General features: G+C 40.1%; 1 protein-coding gene across 1 annotated transcript; it reads left to right on the top strand.

The window, feature by feature from the left end:
* The first annotated feature begins 1,161 nt into the window (after positions 1 to 1,161).
* LOC145469699 (cilia- and flagella-associated protein 70-like) lies at positions 1,162 to 22,135 on the top strand. The gene is made up of 31 exons (XM_081453480.1): positions 1,162 to 1,657; positions 3,401 to 3,590; positions 4,309 to 4,407; positions 4,740 to 4,819; positions 5,008 to 5,072; positions 5,481 to 5,595; positions 5,986 to 6,039; positions 6,682 to 6,752; positions 7,411 to 7,560; positions 7,919 to 8,095; positions 8,625 to 8,811; positions 8,975 to 9,049; positions 9,575 to 9,666; positions 10,124 to 10,184; positions 10,922 to 10,983; positions 11,348 to 11,413; positions 11,690 to 11,756; positions 13,005 to 13,136; positions 13,583 to 13,666; positions 13,804 to 13,845; positions 13,994 to 14,074; positions 15,373 to 15,425; positions 15,819 to 15,934; positions 16,652 to 16,879; positions 17,118 to 17,455; positions 17,818 to 17,970; positions 18,348 to 18,509; positions 19,411 to 19,500; positions 19,693 to 19,794; positions 20,584 to 20,631; positions 21,187 to 22,135. The coding sequence occupies exons 1-31, from the start codon at positions 1,580 to 1,582 to the stop codon at positions 21,268 to 21,270; spliced, it is 3,402 nt and encodes a 1,133-aa protein (XP_081309606.1). The 5' UTR covers positions 1,162 to 1,579; the 3' UTR covers positions 21,271 to 22,135.
* The last annotated feature ends 234 nt before the right edge of the window (positions 22,136 to 22,369 follow it).

Below are 22,369 nucleotides of genomic sequence, written 5' to 3'. Positions count from 1 at the left end.
ATCTTTATGTTGCACATAGGTCGTACTGATTCAAGGATTTTTTCCCTTCAGCTGGTTATGAGTTCAACATTGTTTAAAAATGTGTCGTGAATTTGAATAAATCTTAGATAAACATATTCACTCTGTCTAAAATTTATTCAAATTTGCTACATGTCACTGATAATACATGTTTAGTTTGTTCTAAGCAATGAAGTTCAATGAACAGAGAACGTAAACAAGTGCATCTTTTCATACTGTTCCTGTGAAATTGTAAAAACAAAGTTCCACTAGGTAAACTTTGGCATGCGGTTGTTTCTGATCGCAAACAGACATGGGTCAAGTCCCCACCCCCTTCCTCCCGGGTGTATTAGTTTATGGATAAAAACAAAGTGCGAAATCAATCGCAAAAAAATTGTCTGAAGAAGTTTACCCTCCCACTTTAAGTCCCTGACTGAACATTTGAACTCTGAGACCGGCCAGTCTTTATTCCGTGCCATGATTAGGGAGCTTTGTGTGGTTCTCCATAACAGTATTAAATTAGACGCAACAAAATTATCTACCGCTGCCATCGAATAAAGACTTGCGGTCACATTTGCGCCTGTCTCAATACCTGTACATGTGAAATAAGAATGAGTCCTGCGTTGTCGACAGCATTATGTATTTAATTAGCTTTCAAGCCAGTAATGTGCATCAAGCAATCTGCTCCAACAACAGGCGATACTGATATGATTCGGTGCATTTGTAAAATTCACCTATGAAGTACATTACACGCTAAACCTAACTGACGGGCAGATCCAAGTTAGTACACAGTCAAAGTAGTGGGGGACAAAGTAGTGTCACGTCGGCGCACTGAGTAAATATTTAAATACAAATCGATAAATGTAATCGGCATAACATTAAACATTCAGAGAGATACTATATATACCATTCTTGTTCTAAAAACTACTGGTCTCTGCAAAAGAATCGAGGGCTTAAGCTACGAGAACCAAAGCGTGGAACACATCAGGGGCACCCAACGGATCGTTTCGGTAAATTATCCGTTCGGAAGGCCTTTAATCCCCTCTGATTTTCTTAAGAGAATTGTCACCTCGAACTTTCGTGATATGAGAAATTGAATGTCTGTTGTTTTCGGATTGTTAAAAATTTCGTTTTGGGCACCGAAAAAAGGTCAGCTATCATTTTCGGAAAGGCGATAAGACCTAAGGTTTTCGGGAAGCCCTAACCCTGATAAATTCGAGAATACTCAAGTTCCCCTAGAATAACCGAACAGATAAATTTTTTTTAGCGCAGCCTAAAATTAACCTACAGAGCTTAAAAGTACTCCAGGTAGCCTAAAACAGCGTTCAAAAGCATTCGAGAGAAAACGGTCGTTGGGCATGGGTGCCCCTGAATGTGTTGTACACAGTCTGTGGTGTTGTGTGACAGAGAAGGCGCAGTGTTTTGACAGCGGTTTACATTGAAGGCGCCAGTTGTCATAGTAACAAAGAAACTCAAAAGAGAGTCAATATGGCGGCTGTTTCACCACTTTTCGGCGCAAATCGACTTTAAAACAGTAGTTTATCCTGCTAAAACCCTCTTGAAAGTCAATATAAAACCTAACATGGCTAATGAAGAAGAAACAGCGAGCATCAGGGCACCGGAGCCGGTGACCATAACGGTGGTGCGCTGTAGAAATCTGGTAAGCGAACTTGCAAAAATGACTAGATCATACAATTTCATTTTATTTATTAGCTTACTCCTGGCGATCGGCTTGGGTTAGGTTACAAGTAAGCTTACAATTTAATTTCTAAACACATACTTGTCGTTTTTATTTTAATGAAATCATTTTCGTGGTATTCATAGATGACTTGCAGAATCTCAAGCTTATGTACATGTACATTGCCTTTTTCTTTGTCGATGAAATTATGTTGCATGAAGATTATCGATCGTGAGTTTAACCAATAAGCTTAGGTCACAAAGGTATTTATTATTACAAGTTATTACTGTTCAGTAATTTGAAATACCAGTTGCACTGCAATCTGCAACCTGGGACAGCCTTGTTCTGGGACTGTTACAGTGCAGTGTTACCTGAGTTTTAATGCATACATGTACATATCAACGTTAATCGTACTATCATATACTTACTGAGTTATTTTAGTAATAGCTAATTGTGCTGTTGAAGTGGCAGCACAACTACTCTTTTTGACTAGAACGCCTGTGTGTAAGGCTCTGTGCTGGTGGTCGCCGACTTCTCTCTGCTGACAGAATGTCATGTCCAATAGTCCGGGCTAGTGGATTTCTATACTAAGTTGCTTGTGCAGGAGTTTCATTAACAGGGTTGCCACAGATCAGAAAATGTTCAGGGAAAAAAGAAATTCTTCGAGGTCAAGGAAAAGATAGGGAATTTTATTCTGAGTCAGGGAAAGTTGAGATTTTAAAGTATTAAAAGTCATAAAAAATTGAAATAATTTTAACTCGACAGATTTAGTACCATTGAAGGCTGGAAGAAACATTTGGGGTCACTGCGATCTCAACAAGAATTTTTCCTTGATGAAGAAGGAACATTTGTTGAAAACGTATTGGTCTTGATAAATGAGTTGAAAGGACAGTAGTAAGGAGAAGCTTGAAGCCTCTAGTATATCTGCCATTCTGCCATTTCGTATTTATATGATCAGGGAAATTTTATTTTTATCAGGGAAAAGATAGGGAATTTTTAACAAAGTGATGTTTGTGGCAACTGTCTATGATCAAGGGTCAGGCACCACCCAAATTGACTGTCTGCAATGTTGATTTTGTTCGCCTGGTTTGACCATCTAGAGGAAAGGTTTTGTTATAAAGAAGTTCTGTTCAAAAAGCTTTCCCTGCCTGCAAAAACCAGTTGGCTTCTTGATGAAAATGTTAATGAAGCCCCTGTTTGTGTGATTTGACTTTTTAGAGAAAGAACTTTGAGAAAATTCAAATTACAGAAGTTCAGTCAGAGGTGAAAGTATTGTATTAGACAGTTAATTTTGTAGATTGATAGCGAAGCGCGCGAGTGACATCATAATTCAGACAAACAAAACGGAATGGTGAAAGATTGGACGCTTTTTCAAGCGTGTAAGCTAGTGTTCCTAAAACAATTTTTAAAACGAAAATTTGATGTTCATTTTCTCCCTATTTCTCTCAGAACACGCTTATGTTGGCTGACTCTCGTGGGGTTCCAATAATTTGCATTCTATTTTTAGACTTTGTACACTTCGTTATTTAGTAATTGTGCCGGTAAGAAATTTTTTTTTTGGGGGGGGGGGGGGGAGCTAGTGGGAATGAATTTTGTGCTTGCAAGTACATTATGGTTACAGCTTACCTTAAAGAAAGCCTAAAAATTGGTTTTCTTTACATGCTTTGTACGTGCTAAGACTTGAAAATAAGTTGCTCATCAGATTTCTTTTTATTAATTTCACAGAGAGGCTCAAAAGGCGATTCTCTAAACTCCATGGTAAGGCTCGAGTTTGGAGCTAATCTGCTTGGAGAATCACCCAAAGTTGAAGCCAACACAGACACTCACAGCACAGAGTACAATTTCAATGCTTCATTAGATTGTTCTTTTGAAGACGCTTCTTCCTTGGATTCTATATCATATAAACCTGTTATAGGTTAGTGTTTGTTTAATTTTGATATTTAACAGGTAATCACACCTAAATTTATAAATTATTAGCCAATCAGAAAGCCTTGTCTGCTATTCTGATATCCTGCAAAATCAAATAAGACCTCATAGGATGAAATTTATGGTCAAAGTTCAGTAAACACTCATATGGCGGGGACTAATGGTTGTTTTTGGTGGCATAAAATTAATTTTGGTCTCACCATGGGTATGTTGCGGAGACCAAACTTACCTGATATACCATCAAAGCATGCCAAAAAAGGCTCCATTACATATAATAATTTTATAATTTTAGTTTTTTGTACAGCTAGCCTGAGGTGAGTCAAATGTCTCTTTTCACACAGTCACATTTTTTTCGTGTTTGAGAGGCATATCTGAGATTAAGGCAGCTGGCAATAGTAACCAGCCCTTTTCCAACAGTTATACTTTGAAGGATCAATACTACCACTCTTTATCAAGTGATGCCACGATATTGGTATCACACAAATGCCCAGCCATTGGTAAACCAAGAATGGTAATCTTCATGGCGTAATAGGTTTCCATAGCAACAATACAACCTGTTAGAAACACCCTTAATTTTGCGTGGTGGTAAAGAATTGTATGACAATAAAGTCACTTTATAAGACTATTCTGGTACGATTATTATTAATAGCTGTAATTACTTATTTACTCCCTGTATTATTGTTACTGCTTTTTACTACTTCTTACAGTCACTGTTGTTGAGGTCCTACCAAAGGACAAGAAAGGAAAAGAGGAGAAAATAAATATTTTGGGTCAATCCTGTGTTGATTTACTGCCTTTACTTCATGGTGAGCAATCAATTCAAAGTAGAATTATTTAACTCAGTATTGTGGTGTTGTGGTCGTACCAGTTTGGTATGTAAACAAGAGAAATACATGTACTGGACATTATACATTGATCATTTTTGCACATGCTTTTGGTCTAGACATTTCAGTCCTTCTTGCTCCTACCAAAATGTAAAAGAACTGCTACTGGTGCCTGTAACTTGCCTCTAACTCCAACTTTGCTCTACTGTCTCTCACTTTACCACTCAATTCCCCTTGTCTCCTTTGGTTTCCCCCCGATGTTCTCTTACACGAGAACACTTTTTTTTACCTCCTGTTCTTTTTGTTTTTTAAAGGCGAAACCAAGTTCAGTGTTTTGCAGTCTGTGCACCCAGTCATTGTACCAGCTGAAACAGCAACCACAGAACAAATTCTGGTAAGTGTGCAAGGTACAGTGTGACCTTACAGTATCTGTGAACACCCCACTATAGTTACTTTTAATCTGTAGTTTGTCTTCTCTGGCTTCCACAAGTTAGCCCAAGTTTAATTGCAGAAAAAAAAGAATTGTATGTTTACTTTAAATATTTTTGTGTTTGTTAAATTTGTTTCTTTACATGATTTTAGCCTGAAATTGAGGTGCAAGTGTCTGTGGCCCAGCCTCTTCTGACAGAAACACAGCTGAATAACAGGTTTTTAAAAATTCAGTGTTATTTGAAATAAAGACAGTCGAGTCTTTTGTCTGTCAAGAGAATTTTACTTGCAGCCTACTGTAGCTAACCACATTGTTGTGCAAGCTTATTACAAACCAGTGGCTGTCAACAGCTGTAATCTGCTTTGTAATATGTATAGTACTTACCAGGGCTGTCAATAAGGGCTGTAAACCGTTACACCTGTTTACGGCTGAGTATGTTTGATGGACCCTTGATGTTAGGGCTGAATTGGCCTGTAGTTGATACAATTCACCCATAAAGTAACAAGTTTGCTACGGGTGTGAAGATCAAGGCTACAGGTGAATTAAAACTTAATGACAGCCCTACTTACCACTTGCACTGTACATATGAGAAACTCAAAATGTTTTTCTATGTGTTGATTGACAGCAATCTGTTAAGTGTCCATGTGGATAGCGCGTTTTCTGTACCAGACTCATGGCAGATACAAATGGCTCAGCAGTTTAATTACACTGCTAGCCTTCCAATACCAGTCTCCAGTGAGGTAAGATCAAGCCTTGATATCAATATATTGAAATTCTCAAAATGTAGAAATATATCATGTAATTTATAAGGTTAGAAAAAAGGACAAAATACACAATTTTGTACATAGACCACATCTATGATGGTGAAAATTAACAAGTATTACAAATGAAGAACTTACAAAGAGTAGGATAAGTTTAGGGACGGACCATTATTTTTTTTTTGTTTCCTGCGCAGCGAAAACTGCTGAAAAAAAAATCGTGCAAGGGGAGTCATGGCAAAGACGGACACCCATGCTTCATCACAAAGATTTCTGAGTTTTGCTAATTAGTGATTGACTGATAAAATGACTACTAATTATTTCAATTTCAATTGAGTAACTTTCTTTTTTCTAAAAACCACACTTTTACAGAAGGAGAATACAATAGTGTTGTCTAATGGCATTCTTCGCGCCCCAGGCGAAAAGGTGAGCATTTGGTTTCCGAGCTTGAAGTAGCGTAACGGAAAAGTAAACGATACATGCAAGTAAGTCAGACTCTTTTTCTATTTTTTTTTTTTTTTTTTTTTTTTTTTTTTCAATGGCACGCGTAGGAAAAATCAAGCGGAAATTAAAAGTGTTTGGCACGAGAATCCGAGTGATTCGTTCTCGTTTTAAACGTTGATTCACGTCATTAATACGATTTTTTATGGTTGTTTCATGCGTGGAGAACTTTATTCTGCCAGTGAGCATTGCGGAAAGAATTTGCTTACTTACACGCGCACGTTTTAATATCCGGGATCATATTCTTGTCATTGATACCCGTATATACACTGTTGGAGAGTAAAAACGTTTTCTCTCTTCCTTTTCTGAAGTCTTGTTTCATTTACGATATTTTCAAAAAAATGTTTTCCGTCCACACCAAAACGCAAAGCCAGCGTTTTCAAATTCCTCCGGTTTGAAGAGCATTCTCGAAAAGCTGCATTTTCGTGACGGATTAAGTGTGGACGGTAGGCCTAACCGTAGAAATAAAGCTGCGTTTTCAAATTTCTCCGGCGTAGCATAGACGGGGCCTTATTTCCAACAGTAAACATTTCAACATTTTGATCAAGGTTTGTTTGAACTCACCAGGAAACTATGAATCAACGCAAATGGTCCGCTGCTCCGAGTGCCTCTGGTTCCTGCCTGTATATCGCTGACAGGTAAGTGTTGAATTTACTTGCAGCGTCCAGTCAGAAACAAGAACGTAGATCAGTAAGGCTGTCAGTAGCTAAACCAGAGAGTTTGTACAGAAGTTTGCAAGGTCGAACATCTTACACCTCTCCAAAACGACCTCAGTCACGGTATTACGAGTTAATTTGGCAATGAACAAAATTTCCTTTAAATTGAAGGAAACCTGAAAATTGTACTTTACTAAGATAGAAAAACACCAAAGAGTTAATAATAAACCATAAAGGAAAAAGGATGGTTAAAGATGGAGAAGGTTAACTCGGATTTCAAACCAGGAACTTGAAAATTTTAGGCTATACTTTTCAAGCTATGCAAACCACGACGTAGCTTCTGTAATTCTCCCACCGGGGTTATTCAAATTATTCAAAATAGAACGACCAGAGAAGTGCAAACTAAATTTACCATAGTTAGTTCTAACACGATCGATACAGTGAAGTTGATTTTGATCCTAGCCAAGCATTATAATTGTGCTTAGATGATAGAAATGCAACTTTGCGAATAGTGCCAGAACCCGTAATCTACATCGTCGAAAATCACATGTACTGTAGCAACTGTAAGTAATAGAGCACTGTTCTTGTTAACATCTGTGAAAAAACCAGCAAATAAAAAATGGAACCTTTTGTGTTTCAGTACCATCGAAGATACGCCCTTTGAAGATGAAGATGGCGATCTTAGAGACAGAGAGGATGTGGCGTTCCGCCAAGAAGCTATTAACGAAAAGAACCATGTGACTTGGAATGCAGAAAGACGGTGTTTTATCAGTGCAGAAGCTGCTGAAAGGTGAAATTCTCTTAACATCTCACTGTGTACACCATGCTGAAGTTCTTATTATAATTACAATAGAACCTCGTCTTACGACGAATCCTCACTATTTCAACCATTATAAAATTCTTAGGGAGTGAGAGAAAATTTCTGTCGCTTACTGATTTTCTAATTTTGGAAGTCACTAGCTTTAGTTTTGGCGTCAAACTTAACGTTGTAAAACCCGTTCGTTCGCTCGTTCGCTCGTCCCCCCGTTCGCCCGTTCGCCCGTTTTTCTCGTTCGCTCGTTCGCTCGTTCTCTCGTTCGCTCTTTCTCGTTATCCCAACGCCTTAACCCAAAGTATAATTGTAGCCTTAATATTTTTTCTTTTTCCAGTTTGCAGAACAAGATCGCTCAAAATCGTTTCTGGCCCGTGGAAATAATGAGGACACCAGTTCAGCAGGCCACCAAGGCAAAGGGAAAACAGGGTTCATTAGAGGAAGATATCCCGATCTCATTCCACGGCGTGGCGTATGTCAATATGGCGCCCTTACTCTACCCTGGAGTAAAAAGGTTTGTTTCTGTTCCCATCAAAGTCAAAAGCGTTTGTTATTTTTCCCACAAGCTTTCGCAAACCTGCCAATCTTTGCTAGTTTCTATCGAGTTAGTTAAAGAAAAGCATAAATTTTCTCCAAAACTTTCTTTTTCGCCATAAATCGGTCCAATTGACCATTCTTAGTCTCTAACGAGCAAAATTTGCCTCGATGAAGGAATTCATACATTTTTGGTTAATTCCTTTCGAAATATTTTTAACATGTTTAAGTTGACGAAAGACTACTTCTAGTTTCTTTTCTAAATTTCTTATCTAACCAAAGAGCAAGCATTCTTACGTGCTCCTCCGGACATCTTTCTGTTGTTCCTCTTTTAATACTGAGCCGATGACTCCATGTACACGTTTTGACGGTCTGACGGATGGACAGATAGTCAGGCAGACGGACAGACAGAGTATTAAAATGAGAGGAAGGCAAAGAGTGTTTATTATGGTGAGACGAAAGGGATTTCTAAAGTATTCTTTCAGATCCTGTTATTTCATCATTCACAGGATAAGAGGTGCATATCTAGTGAGGCCTTTCATCGAGAATGAAGTGTACGAGAAAACCAAACGAAAAGGAAATTTGGCAGAGGAGGCCGCCAGAGTAGCCAGTGGAATGAGCCGCACTCTAGTCTCGGCCATGGCCCAGAAAGCTCCTCCACCTTCTAAACAAGGCAAGGCAGATGCCAAAACAAAGGTATGATTACTCTTATACTGAAATATTGAACACTGGACGTATATACTGGACTGCTGGTTTAAGAAAAAAATCACGGTTCTTGCGAAGTTCCTGCACTTGGTTAACATCTCTCTTCCTTTAAATACTCTTTATTCAGTCACAATCAAACTTGGTTTTCATTTAGCCATCAGGTGCTGTGCTTAAGCCAGATATTTTATCAGAAGGAGAAAGTAACGAAGCCAAGAATCTTGAAGGACAGGTGGGTATCTCTTGACTAATACATTGATAGTCTCATTTATGCGAAATACCATGGCTGCGAATCTAGTTAAAGCCCTCATTTTTGCAAGTTATTCTCGTTCATCCTAAACGCATTTATTTGCATAAGTCTTCCAAGTTTTGATGATATCCCAGTCATATTCCATCCTTTAAAATCAGTGTATCGCTGTATTTTCTGATAGTGGCTCGTTTGAACATCGAACTTGTTTTCTCCTTATACCCTCCCTCTCTTCGGCCACGTCCGCAATCATACGTTTTTTTTTTTTTTTAATATCTTCCTTTCTCTATGTCATAGTAAATTTTACCCCCATATCTTGTTAACTTACAGTAAGTCATAGAGTTCCTTTTGAATGAATGTGACAAAATGAGTTTCTGCGCAAGTTTTTTTTTTTTTTTTTTCATCCTCAGTTAACGGATATGATTCTTTGCATTAATTCGTTCTGATCCCAGTTCCATTTCATGAGGAGTAACGATCGTTTCTGTCATCTTTTGTTATTCTTATACACAGCAATATCTCGAATCGCGAACATTTATCACGTTAGAGTTTGTCCTCGACAAGCCGCTGGTACCAAAGAGGCCGCCATCTTCGCTGGCAAGGAAGTAAGTTGGCGAGACGTTATTGTTGACGATAGAGCTGATTTCAGTTGTTTGCCGTAAAAGCAAAGCAGTTACATTGTACTGAAGCACAGTGAATTATCCATGAGTCCAGGGGTTTCATTTAGGGCCGGGTATTAGGCAAATTGACCGGCTGTGATTATGATTTTGCTCGCCTGGTTTTACCATCTATAGCTAGAGGAAAGATTTTCTTATAGAGGTGTTTATTTCAAAGAGACTTGCCCTCCTGTGAAAACCAGTTGCCCTCCTGCTAAAAACGTTAATGAAATCCGGGCTGCCAAGAGAACTCGGAGCAAAGACGCTTAACAATCGCCAAACGGCATATAACATCATTACAGGTCGCTTGCATGCATACCTCCATGTGTTGTGTAACTTAGTTTTATCCTGCTTAGTTATGCACTAAATCTTATGTTATGTACTAAATCTTTTATCGCCTTTGTAGAGTTGCTGAGTACATCCCTCCACGGCCCGTATTTGCCCGCAAACCAGGAGGGTCCAAAAAGGTGAGGACAGACGGTTGAATTCGACACCTGTAGCAACTTAAAAAACCTTATGGTAGCTCAGTCATGGTATTTTGAGTTGTTTTGGCCACACCAAAAAATTACCTTTACATTGAAGGAAACCTAAAAATAGTACTTTACTCGGGGTGAAAAAACACTTAAGAGTAAATAGTAAACCATAAGCTAACAAGGATGGTTAAGGATGGAGAAGTTTGACACGGATTTTAAACGACGAACTTGAAAAATGTAGGCTAAACATTTCAAGATGTGCAAAATGTGCCGCCGCTCCTTTAAATCCAGATTAGACCAGGACGAATGCCGAGGAAAGTTGCGGGGTGGACCTAGAAGGTTCAGGGTTTTTTTAAACTCTCGTCGATTATCACCAGTGTTCGTTGAAAAAACCTTATAATTAGAAAGTTTTCCGCCTGAATCAGTCCTCTTTGACTCATGAAAATGTGAACTGGTTTAGACTTAACATGGGAGCACGACAGGGCTTGCCTGCTAAAGCATGTTTTAGGATGAGGGGTGTAGAAAGAAAAACATCAAGGTGGAGAATTTGAATTCTCTTGAAATTCTCTTCAAATCTGGACTCTTGTTCTCGATCAATCTAGCGTTCAACGTATTCCTGATGTCTTGTACACTGTGTGTTGTTTTATGCATACATGCATGTAGAACACACTTTGATCTACAGCATCCGTTTGCGGATAATATGCAAGTCCAACTGACCTTATATTTTACAGGCTGTAGAGGACTTCCATGCTCAGCTGACCACAGTGGCAAACTCCCTTCTGGAGGAATTCAGGTCTGTGAGTCAAATGCCTTCATTGACAAATCCTCAAACTCGTTAAGATGTTTTCTTGTTGATTTTTCTTTTTCGTTTTTTTTTTTTTTTCCTCTCTTTTTTCCAAACTCCCTTGCTTCCAACTCCACCCCATACCCCTCGAAGGAACAAAAAAAGGAAAAGTAAAAAAAAAAAAAAAAAAAGCGAACAGACAAGCAAGAACAAACTGTAAGAGAGAGAATTTTTTTTTTACAATCTAAGTAGAGTATGGAACTAAATGATCATTCAGTGCTAGATTTCTAGGTACAGACAAAACAAAAATGACGTTAGAAGCTCAGAAAAGAGTAATAACACGCCCATTAAACTAACTTGTTTTATGTCTTAGACAAATGTACGGCGATGATTTAATGAAAGGAGATCTACCACAGTCAAACGATGCCATGGATCAAAGGTACTTTTCTTAGTACATCCATATTGGATACCAAATTCCGTGTAATCTGCCTTGGTTTGTTTTTAAAAAGGCTGTATAGTGCTTTGGTCAAATCACTAACAAGTAGATAGGGTTATCCTGTCTGTAAACAGTAATATCGAAAGCTGTTCACGGTCTGAGTTGCAAACAGTACAGTGACAAAACAAATATATACAGTGTGTATGAGCAAAAAAAAAAAGGCAAGCCAAATGAAGCTGGCTTCAGGCATAGAAGACTTTTTTTTCTCTTTTTGTGCAGGAGGCAGAAGTTCCTTTACGAGCTGAATACGTCCGGAAAATACTTCGCATTCAAAGAGCAACTGAAGGTAAACCAGAGTACAGTTATGAACTGAAGGGTGCGTTAATTTAATATGTTTCCCTTTAGTATCCGGGGGTTGGGGGAGGGGGGGCTACTCTACAAAGTTCTATACGGGGAGGCTCCATCCCGAGGTCCAACCCCTTACCCTGTTGTATACTATTTTGACAGAAAAGGAACCCCTTTTGTATACATACTCTCATAACTGGTCCCTCTTATGAATAAATCGTCAAAGAATGAAGTCTTTTGTGGAGTGCCCAACAAATAAAATGATACAGCCATAAGGTGCGTCTGTTCAAAATATTTTAATTAAAGACCCTATAAAATAAATAAATGACAGATTTCCCTACCCTTCCATGAACCTCAACTTATAAAATCCCTGCCCTTTTAAGTACCTGAAGGCGGAAAACGGTATCCCTTTCGGGCGAAGCCTCCCAGTATAGGTCGTTATAAGGAGTACCCCCCCCCGGCTTTAGTATCCTTACCAATTCAGTATGTCTTTACTTTTTGCTTCGCACTCCTCTCTCCTACATTTCAAGGTCCTCTTATCTAACTAGGCCTCTTTTATTAGGAAAAGGAAAAGAAATTGAATTAACTTCCCTTAGCATGGATTCTACGATCAGAAGAACTGTTTGATTGTCGCTCAAAGTTCATAACGTTTTAATCAATGCGAGTGATATTGTCTGGTTTTTCGTTTAAGGTTGTGTCCTTTGTATTTCCATCCATTTTTTCTATGAATTCAATTTAAATAAAACGGAACGTCGAATAACGTTACCCCTTATATTTCTTGTTAAATACTTTAACAAGCTACTGACCATTCGATCAATTTAATTTGTTGTTTCTTTTTGGCTATCCATCTCTCTTATAAGGCCCCACCTGAGGAGGGGGGCCTCTTATCAGGCCCCACCTGAGGAGGGGGGCCTCTTATAAGGCCCCACCTGAGGAGGGGGGCCTCTTATCAGGCCCCACCTGAGGAGGGGGGCCTCTTATAAGGCCCCACCTGAGGAGGGGCCTCTTATCAGGCCCCACCTCTCTTATGAGGCCCCATCTTTGAGGATGACCTCAAGGCTTGTGGATAGGAGTTAAACCGTCAAATGGCACGTTATGCATCACATTTCGCGCGCAAAGTCATCCCATTTCACTAATTAGACATTACATTTTACGCATTTTACCTTACACAGCTCATTATTAACATCTTGTGTATTGCTGGCGTTTGCTTCAAGGCTGTTTACCGAGGCGTTGTGTTTTCGACCAACAGAACAGCGTCATAAAGATTGTGCGAGAGAAGTATTTAAACACCACAGCCTTTACAGACAAGGAGAAACTCCAGGCATTCCTCAGCGAGTTGTACGTGTTTCTAATCGACCAGATGCACGTCGCCTTAAACAAGGTAATTTGACATTGTTGGTTGCTGTTACTCGATGTATACCACACTGATCTCAAGCTTCTCAAAAAGTCGATCACCCCCCAGAACGGTTGCTTGGTAACCTGGCCAACCATATGACGTCATGCTGACGTGGTAACTCTTGTGCGTGCGACACTCTTGCCCATTGTTCGCGCGGCCATGTTTAGCTATGTTTTGTTCTTGCTTCTTTTCCGGTTCTCTCACAGCTAACTGAGAGAAAAGCGGGACTACTCGTAGTCTGAATAGTGGATCACCCATTTCAACAGAAATCAAAGCTGCAGAATCCCCGTTGCAATTGGGTGAATTGAACCCTTCTAAAAGTGTCCCGTGCAAAACTTTCTTAACGCAGTTAATACATCCCTCTGGGAGGGTGTAAGGGTGTAAGCCAGTTCGCCGATGTAATATACTTTTTGTCGTGTTTACAATTTCAGTTTCTAACAGCGGAAGAGGCTCCAGAAGAACCTCCGCCTGTCACGGACTCTGCAACTCTCAAACACTTCGCAAGAGAAGCCGAGGTAGATCATGATTGATTGTGTGACAGCTACTTTGTCACGCTATATTCGCGAAGGAAGTTTTGCTCGTTCGTGGTTTTGTAAAAAAAATGCGTTGTCACAAATGCATCTATTTCAATTTCTTTTCTATTTCTTTGTAGGTGAACCAAAACTTTGAGCTGGCTGCCAAGTACTACCAAGAGGTATTTGTTATAACTTTTTTTTTTTTTATTCGTTCCAGTCACAAAAGGAAACGTCTGGCTGTTGCGTTTGATTGAGACATTTCTAACTGCCTTTAAAAGGGAGACAGTTTATTATCATTAATGTAGCGTACTTTCTTTGCTTCGTAAGCGGTTATCTCGGAACAAGAACGACCCTGATCATTGGTTCGATTACGGAGCATTTTGTTTACTTATCGGTGATTACGGAAAGGTAAGGGAACATGATGTATAAACTGTTGGTCATATGCCAAGCGCTGAGTGGATGCTTAGATGTTTTCTATGATACTGTGTACATACCGTCCGTTGCATCTAAGTGCGAACATGTTATGAAGAAACACTAGGGAGTTCACGAAAACCACGACGGCAACGGCAACGTCACTAAACGAGTGATTTAATGAGCAGAACAATTGCTGTGCACGTACGTTATAATTCTTTGTATATTTATTTACCGTCCTCTGTAAAACAACAACATGAAAAGTTCTGCGTAGTCTGAGGAACGCAAACGACGACGGCTAATTTTTCGCTCCCCATTTGGAATCGAATGCTGTCATTGCATATTTAGCCTGAGCACGTTTTTAGAGCCATTGACGTACTGAACAGATCTACACAATTGTGAATTTCGCTGGTAAAATATAAACTCATTTTTTACTAGGCGTCGTCCTCCTCTGTTAGGGAGCTTAAGCAACGACGACGGAGACTGAGGTCCCAAGTTCAAATCGTCCTCCTGGCCACTAAATAGATTTGTGTTTGGTGAAACCGAATTTAACTCCTCCATGCTTTGTAAATAACCAGCTGATCAGCCTCTTGACAGTTAGGATTCTTTCTTGCAATGACGACGGCGACCTCGAGGACAACGCGTAGTAAAAAATGAATTTTTATTTTATCTTCGAATTTCGCAATTGTCTAGATCTATTCAGTGTGTCTATTGGTCTCAGCAGAAGCATATCACAACTTGCTCAAGCTAAACATGTCACGCCAGCGTTTAATTCCAAATGAAAATACGAAAAATTAGTCGCCGTCGTTCGCGTTCTTCAAAATACGGAGAACTCAGGCCCCGTCCAAGCGTATGCGGATATTTTTGAATCCGCAACTTTTTCTTTCCGGATTCAAATATTTCCCCGTCCACACGTGGCAAAAATATCCGGAGTCGCTGCCGAATTCGCCGGAGGTGTGTGGACGGAAGCCGTATCCGGAAAGAAAAAGTTGCCGATTCAAATATATCCGGATACGTGTGGATGGGCCTTAGTCATCTCACGTTGTTGTTTTGTAGAGCACGGAAAAGAACTGTGCAAAGATTAATGACGCACGTGCACAGCTATTGCTACAACGCACGTGCACAGCTGCTGTTCTGCTCATTAAACCTTTTGTTTGATGGCGTTCTCGTTGCCGTTGCCGTCGTGGTTTGCTTAACCTCCCTAATATTGGTTTCTAACTTTAAACACAACCGTGTATAAATGAACTTGCTTTACCTTTATCTTTTAGCAAATCTCTCTCTCTCTCTCGTTTTAGGCTGAGGAATGTTTCAAGGAGACTATAGCAATCGCTCAAAAGCATGTTCCAGGGTAGGTGAAAAACGTTTCTTGATAGGATGTTAACCAGCTGGCCATGAGCGTGAGACATCGGAAAGACATTCCATGGTACCAGAGGACCTTGGATTCTTTTCTTGTTTTTCTCTGCACCTCTCAATCCACATTAAGTCATTTTACAGTTGTGTGCTTAGTTACCTGGCCTATGAATGCAAGCGAGGCTAGAGGTGACCTTGCTTTGATACAGACCTCTCTGCTTTTCTCATTTAAATGCAAACTAGTTGGCATTAGGACAACTTGATTTACATAACAAAAACAGTGAGGTCTATCAAAACAAGGTCGCCTCCAGTCTCGCTGCCATTCAAAGGCCAGGCCACTGAACAGACAGCTGTGAAATGGTCTATTTACTCCGTTTCTTTTTATCCCCAGTCTCCTGATGTACGGCTGTATGGCTCTGATGAACGAGAGGTTTGAAGAAGCCGAGACATTCCTTGAGGCGGCGACATGCGCTGAGAACAAAAGCGTTGTTGCATGGACCATGCTAGGTAACGCATGATGCCTCTCTCAACACAGTGGAACACTAGTGCATACGATCTGTTAGGGCAACCTTACCTGCACTAGACTAGCGTCCCATCCAGGTGGGGCGGGGGGAAAGCAATTTTCTCAATCACTTCATGTCACAGAAACCGGGATAAGCCTCTTTGGCGTGTGTCAGTTTGACCTGAGCGTATACTTTGCGTAGTCTCTCTTTCAGCCGTTATTTGGTTTGTGACTCAGTGCTTTCAGGGAGAAGCTTTTCATCACGTTTCATTGCAACTCTCACCATGGAACCGAAAGTGCTCAATCTGGCACTTGGGCGCCCCAGGGTACTCCCCTGCTGCCGGTCCTTTGCTAGTTGTCCAAGTAAAGTGACGCTTGCAACGGGACACATCTAGTCTTCCCAACTACAATCTTGGACAGAATAAAATGGAACAATTATCCCCCATCCCCCCCCCCCCCAAAGCAATGATGAAGGCGCGAAGGAGCAAAAACGCGCCATTTTGGCATCATTGAAATGGGGGGAGGGGTGGTCCAGATGTTCCATTTATTTTGTCCAAGATTGTAGCCTGAAAAAGAACGGAGGCTCTGTCACTTTACCTCTGACCTGGGAATGTTGGCAAAGTGACTTATGTTATGATAGTTATTTGCTTTGTGATTTGTATTGAAGTTATGAAGAATTCTTCCATAGTACTGGTACTTATAGACAATATCCTTTCATACAGGGTTGTACTATGACAGCATACAAAACGACATTGGTGCTGAGCGCGCGTTCCTTGAAGCGAACCGCTTAAACGTAGCAACGCCATCCTCTATGGAGTTGGCAGGCCCAACTGGTAATATACCAGCCGAGGCTGACGGCTCTGTCTCGGAGACTGGTCCCGAGGAACCTGTTAGCGAGGGTGCTCCCGGAACTGGTGTCTCTGAGGACCAGAAATTACCGGAAGTTCATGGTAAGAATGGCTTTTCATTCAGTATAAAAGAGAGGTAAAAAATGCCAGGCCTATCCGATGGATAGTGCTGTCTGATAATACTGTTCCTTTTTTGAGCGATGTAAATTTAATTTCGCCGTATAGCCCTCTGCTTGTCTTCAGTCTGTTGAAAAATCACTTTCAAGAATCAATCGGCAAGGACTAAAGGGAAACAAAAGGCCAACGGGCAATGATCATTTCCTCTGTTTTTCGTTTTCAGTTGACGATGAAGTACGCGAGGAGCCTGTGCCGGGAGCTGGCGAAACTTCCGCTGACCCTTCAGCCCCGCCAATCGCAGGCCCGCCCCCGTCAGTTGTGATTAGCTCAGCAACGCCTGTGGGGAAGCCTGGACCGAAACCTGTGACCCAGTCCTCCACACACGCAGCTTCCAAACAGAGCTCACGTGCTCCGAGCCCCGGTAGTTCCCACCGTCAATCGCCACCTCCTCAGGATACTGAACCTGCGGTACCCGCGGAAGAAAAGCCAGCAGAGGTCAAACCAAATGCTAGTATTTTTTTACAAGCGGCGAATTTCCTTCTGGAAGTGAATGCCCTACAGGTAAAGTGGTGCTGTTTAGGATTGAATGTCAGTTGACAAATAATCATGTGATTGACTAAATGAAGTCGTGCAATACGGATACTAGCAAGCATGTTTTGTCAACCATGGACAAAACTAACTATGGCTCAAAATGGCTTGTGTTGCGCTCGCGTTTTCCCAGGCTTAGCGTTTTACTCTTTGCAGTTTAATTGGTTATTCAATCTTACGAAGAATACTCCCCCCTCCCCCCCCCTAAAAAAGAAACAAACAAATATTAAAATGAATAAACCTTCAAAGGACTTTTGATCCACGACCTTTGCGATGCAGCCGCGAAATATAATACTCCATCAACTGAGATTTATACTTTTGTTACTGGGCACTAGTTAACTGACGCGGCTTTGGCACACGAGCTAGTGGCAACTAATGGGGAGCCTGGCGCCGATTATTACGTGCTCCTGGGAAGGTTGAAGATTCAGCAGAAATCGTTCATTGAAGCTGAGGAGAATCTTAAACAAGCGATCGTGTTGAAACACCAGGTAGGGTTATTAGAGTCATTCCCACAAGTAGCTTGCGTTTGAGTTTTTTATGTGTGTGTGCTTTGCATACGCAGTGATTTCTTTGCTCTTAGAGGAAAGTCTGAACATGATCATCTCGGATAAGCTAGCTATTTATTTGTAAGAAAGACTTGGAAGCCCTTTGTAAAACGAAACATTTTCGGAAAACGGAAGCACTTCGTCAGAAATCGTCGAGACTCGGAACATTGTCGGAAATCGGAAACTCGACAATCGGAAGCCCCTGAATCGGAAGCTCGGCACTGAAGTAAAGGCAATCCTTTTATGCCAACATCACAGCCACTAAAAGTTTTAACGTTTAAACAATAACAACAAAAAGATTTTCGCTTATTTTATAACAGAACCCAGATGCGTGGGGCTTGATGGGACATCTTTATTACTTGACGAGCCGAACCGAGGAAGCCCGGGACTGCTACGAAAGAACGCTGGCCTATACGACGGAAGCCGCAGATATGCATGCTATCTATCTGAGATTGGCTTCGATCTATCTCGAAAAGGGAGAGGTGAGATTATGTAAATTTATTCTTAATAATGTATGACAGTCTATGAGTCAGAACTGAGGCCAAACGCATGCCCTAATTTGGCGGAAGCAATTTTTTTCTGGGTTTTGTAATCTGGAAAGAGTTAGTTGCGATTAAAAGGCTGCGAAAGTTTTAGCCTCCTAGTTGAAATATTTACATAGACTAACCTTGATTTCTAAGATATTAGAGGATTGTGTACCTTGCCAACTGATTCCCAGTTCGTTTGTTTCGCGGGTAGGGTCACCTAAGACCTTGTTTACACTAGTGACATAACGGCATAAACAACATAACGACATGATGACGTAACGACAGAATCGCTTATGTCGGTAATGTGGACGTCGACATAAAGACATAAGGTTAGGTGGGGAGAAGACTTTAAAAAATGCGGGAAGAAACACTTGCTATTGTGTTGCTATTATGTCATTCTGGCCGCAGGATGTTCACACTGCAAACATAATGACATAACGACCTTCTTATGTCGTTATGCTTATGTCGTTATGTCGCAAGTGTGAACGAGACATTAAGCTAGACATTGATATATTTTCTTTTGTTTTTCAACCAAAGATTCTTGTCATTAACCGCGCGCCCTAGGGCGCGCGCGGTTCTTAAACTGAGAAACGCTTCTTGTCGCCTATTTCCAGCGGAAGTGGAAAAAAAATTTAAGACCTGGTTTTTGACCTCCTTGAGTATAATTTTATGACGAACTGGTTGTAAAAAGGCGGTGAAATGTTGAGGGGTAACAAAATTAGCCGTCGCGGTAAGTCGGGTTTTACATTAATTTTTTGGGGCGGGTTAATTTTTTGTGCATGTAATTTACTTTAATTTCACCGCGCGGTTTTAAGCTTCCTTGCAATATAAGCTTCTTGTATTTTTACTCATTTAGTTTGACAAGGCGAAGACGACCTTCCTTAAAGCCTGTATTCGTTCACCGTCCTGTGTCTCTTGGCTTGGAGCGGGAATTGCTTGTTACAGGGTAAGTGAGTAGTAAAGCTCGTGTCAAGATACAACTTCTCCTTATTTATCTTCATATATTTCTTATAATCATGTTAGGAGAATTTGATCCTCGGGTCAACACGCTTCAAGGTCTTTTCCTTGACTCTCATAACCTGTATACTTCATTTTGCACAGATTTTTGAGGCGAATTTTGATTTTGATCTTTTGTTAGCTGGGAGACTTGGCTGAGGCTGAGGACGCTTTATCTGAGGCGAACATATTGAACAATAAGGACGCGGAGGTGTGGTCATATCTGTCGCTCGTTTGTTTACAGGTAAAGCTTACTTAGCTTTGTATATTTTAGCCTATAGATTTAAGATTTTTTTGCTAACCTGAGTACGCAAACGACCTTCACTCTCTGTGCATTAATACCACTTACACCAGACCAGAGATTGAGTGGTATTACACCCGGTATAATCCATATTGATTACTGAGCTCTACAGAAATATTTCTATTTATTATATGGTTAGCTCCATGAGCGGGCAAGATGAACCAAATACTGTGCTGTGATTGGCTACCCGAGCGTGAAAGATGGCGCTACCTTGCCCGCCCTGGACTAACCGCTGTGTCCCGCAAGAAAAATTTTCCCGAAAGCCATATAATGATTAACTTTATTGACCAAGCTTATTCGGTCAAGATGGCTGGATATTGGCGTCGTTTTTGTTTTTGTTTTGTTTTGTTTTGTTTTGTTTTTGCGAGTTTATGGACCTCGACTCCATCTCGGTCCATATAAACATGTTTTTGTCCTAATGCTTGGTCAATAACCTATATGTATTTCTGGCCGGTGCTTGTCGCGCACAAAGAATCATGTTGAAAGAAATAGGCACAAAAGGCTTTGTTTCTAAACTGACCTCTGTTGCTAGACCAAGAATAATTTGTCGTTACTACATGTACGTCAACCACAAGACTGACGAATGGTATTTACAAACCAAGCTCACAAATAAATGAACTAAAATGATCGAGATTAGTGCGGACTTGTCTATAACTAACCTGCCAACACAGACGAAGCTGCAGTAAAACAAAAGTGTGCAATTCGTGACTTATTTCATGTCTCTTGTTGTAGACTGGTCGACAGCTGGAGGCAGAACAGTCCTACAAATACGCTCTTAAGGTGGGCATAGTTAATGAGCTCAGTCGCGGTATTTTGAGTTATTTTGGCCACGCACAGAGTTACCTTTAAATTGAAGGAAGCCTGGAAATAGTACTTGACTAAGATAGAAAAACACCAAAGGGATAATGTAAATCATAAAGAAACAAGGATGGTTAAGGATAGAGAAGATTGACACGGATTGCAAACGACGAACTTGAAAAATTTATGCTGAACTTTTTAAGATGCGCAAACTGTGGCGTAGCTCCTTTAGTAGAGGGGAACCGTTATGAAGTCCGGCAGACATCAAACGTCATTGAAGAAAATAGATACGGATTTGTTACAAAAACTTTGTTGAAGAAATCAGTCTGATGTAATTGGATTTCCTTAAGGTGCTAAAGGACGATAAAACAGAGGAATTCAGCCAGATTTTACGTGGAGATGGAATTTTACTTTTTGCCTTTATTTTTTTTCGTCATCTTCTTATTAGAAAAGGCTTTTCTTTTTCAGAACAGATACAAATAGCTATGATGATTGTTGTATTGATCCCTCTATTTTTTTTATTTTTTTATTTCACAGTTAAATTTACAAGACGGAAATCTGCTAGCAGAGATTCACCAAACGCAGCAAAGGGTCGGCTTTGGAAATCCTATGGTTGCATAAAGTTTTCTCTAATGAGCGAGACCTGTTCGCCTTTAACTACAATTTCATCTACGTAACATTTCTTTGGGCGTTTCATATAATATATTTTGAGTGCACAACCCGTTTGAAACGAACATACATTCAGAAAGTTTTAGTTCCCTTGGTAAAATTGAGCGCATTCTAGAGGATTTTAACAATGTTTGCGCTTTTGTGAAATAGCTTGAAACGTATATGTTGTTTCGTTATTTTCATCGCCGTATTAACTACTAGGTTGTGTAATATATTATGGTGTATGTAAGTTATACAGCGCGTTATTCAGTTTAATAGGTTAGGTCACTTCGTTGTAACTAAAAGTTAAAAAGCGTTCCATCTGCGTTCGGTTTTCGAGCAAGTTTTATTTTTTTTTTGGCCTGAGCACTTTTTTTGGTGTTACCAATTAGTTTTAAAATCTACTTATCAAGTAATTGTCAGCTTTCTGTCTTTTTGGATGAGATTGTTTGCGTGTTTCATTTCCATTGTAATATTTTCAGTGGTGTAATCCACAAACCATCCGTGTAAATAATACTGAAACTGTAAAAACAATAATAAACCGTGGCCTTGGAATGGCGTTTCCAACGTTTTGGTTGGTTGGTGTGTTTTTTGGTTTGTTTGCTTGTGAATTCTGGGAAAATGCGCTCCGCTACTCTTTAACTCCTTTTTTTAACTTGGAAAATCCAAGAGATTCACTCGATCCTTCCTTCCTCCTTCGCTTCCTGTTACACTTTTTGTGAATCAGAAACGATTTTCTCACCGAGTGAGTAGTTTAAATTTAAAATACATCTAGATAGTAAGAAAGGGCTGATTAACAGAGAAACGGAAAAAGCAAAACTTTTATTAGATTACATTTCTCTGAGTTTCAAGGAAGAGAACGTTTGAACAATAGAAATGTATTATGCATGTCTGCACTCGACCTTTTGAATCCTGCGTAAGAAATAATAATAATAATAATAATAATAGTAATAATAATAATGATAATGATAATAATAATAATAATAACGTAACACATGTAGTGTGGGGAATGTCACGCTTTTTGATACGGAATCGTTATTAGTACAAACACCAGTTTAACTTAATTTTCGTT

The sequence above is a fragment of the Orbicella franksi genome, chromosome 15, assembly GCF_964199315.1.
Source record: "Orbicella franksi chromosome 15, jaOrbFran1.1, whole genome shotgun sequence".
In the NCBI taxonomy this organism is placed as follows: domain Eukaryota; kingdom Metazoa; phylum Cnidaria; class Anthozoa; order Scleractinia; family Merulinidae; genus Orbicella; species Orbicella franksi.
This window is presented reverse-complemented; position numbering and strand designations above follow the sequence as displayed.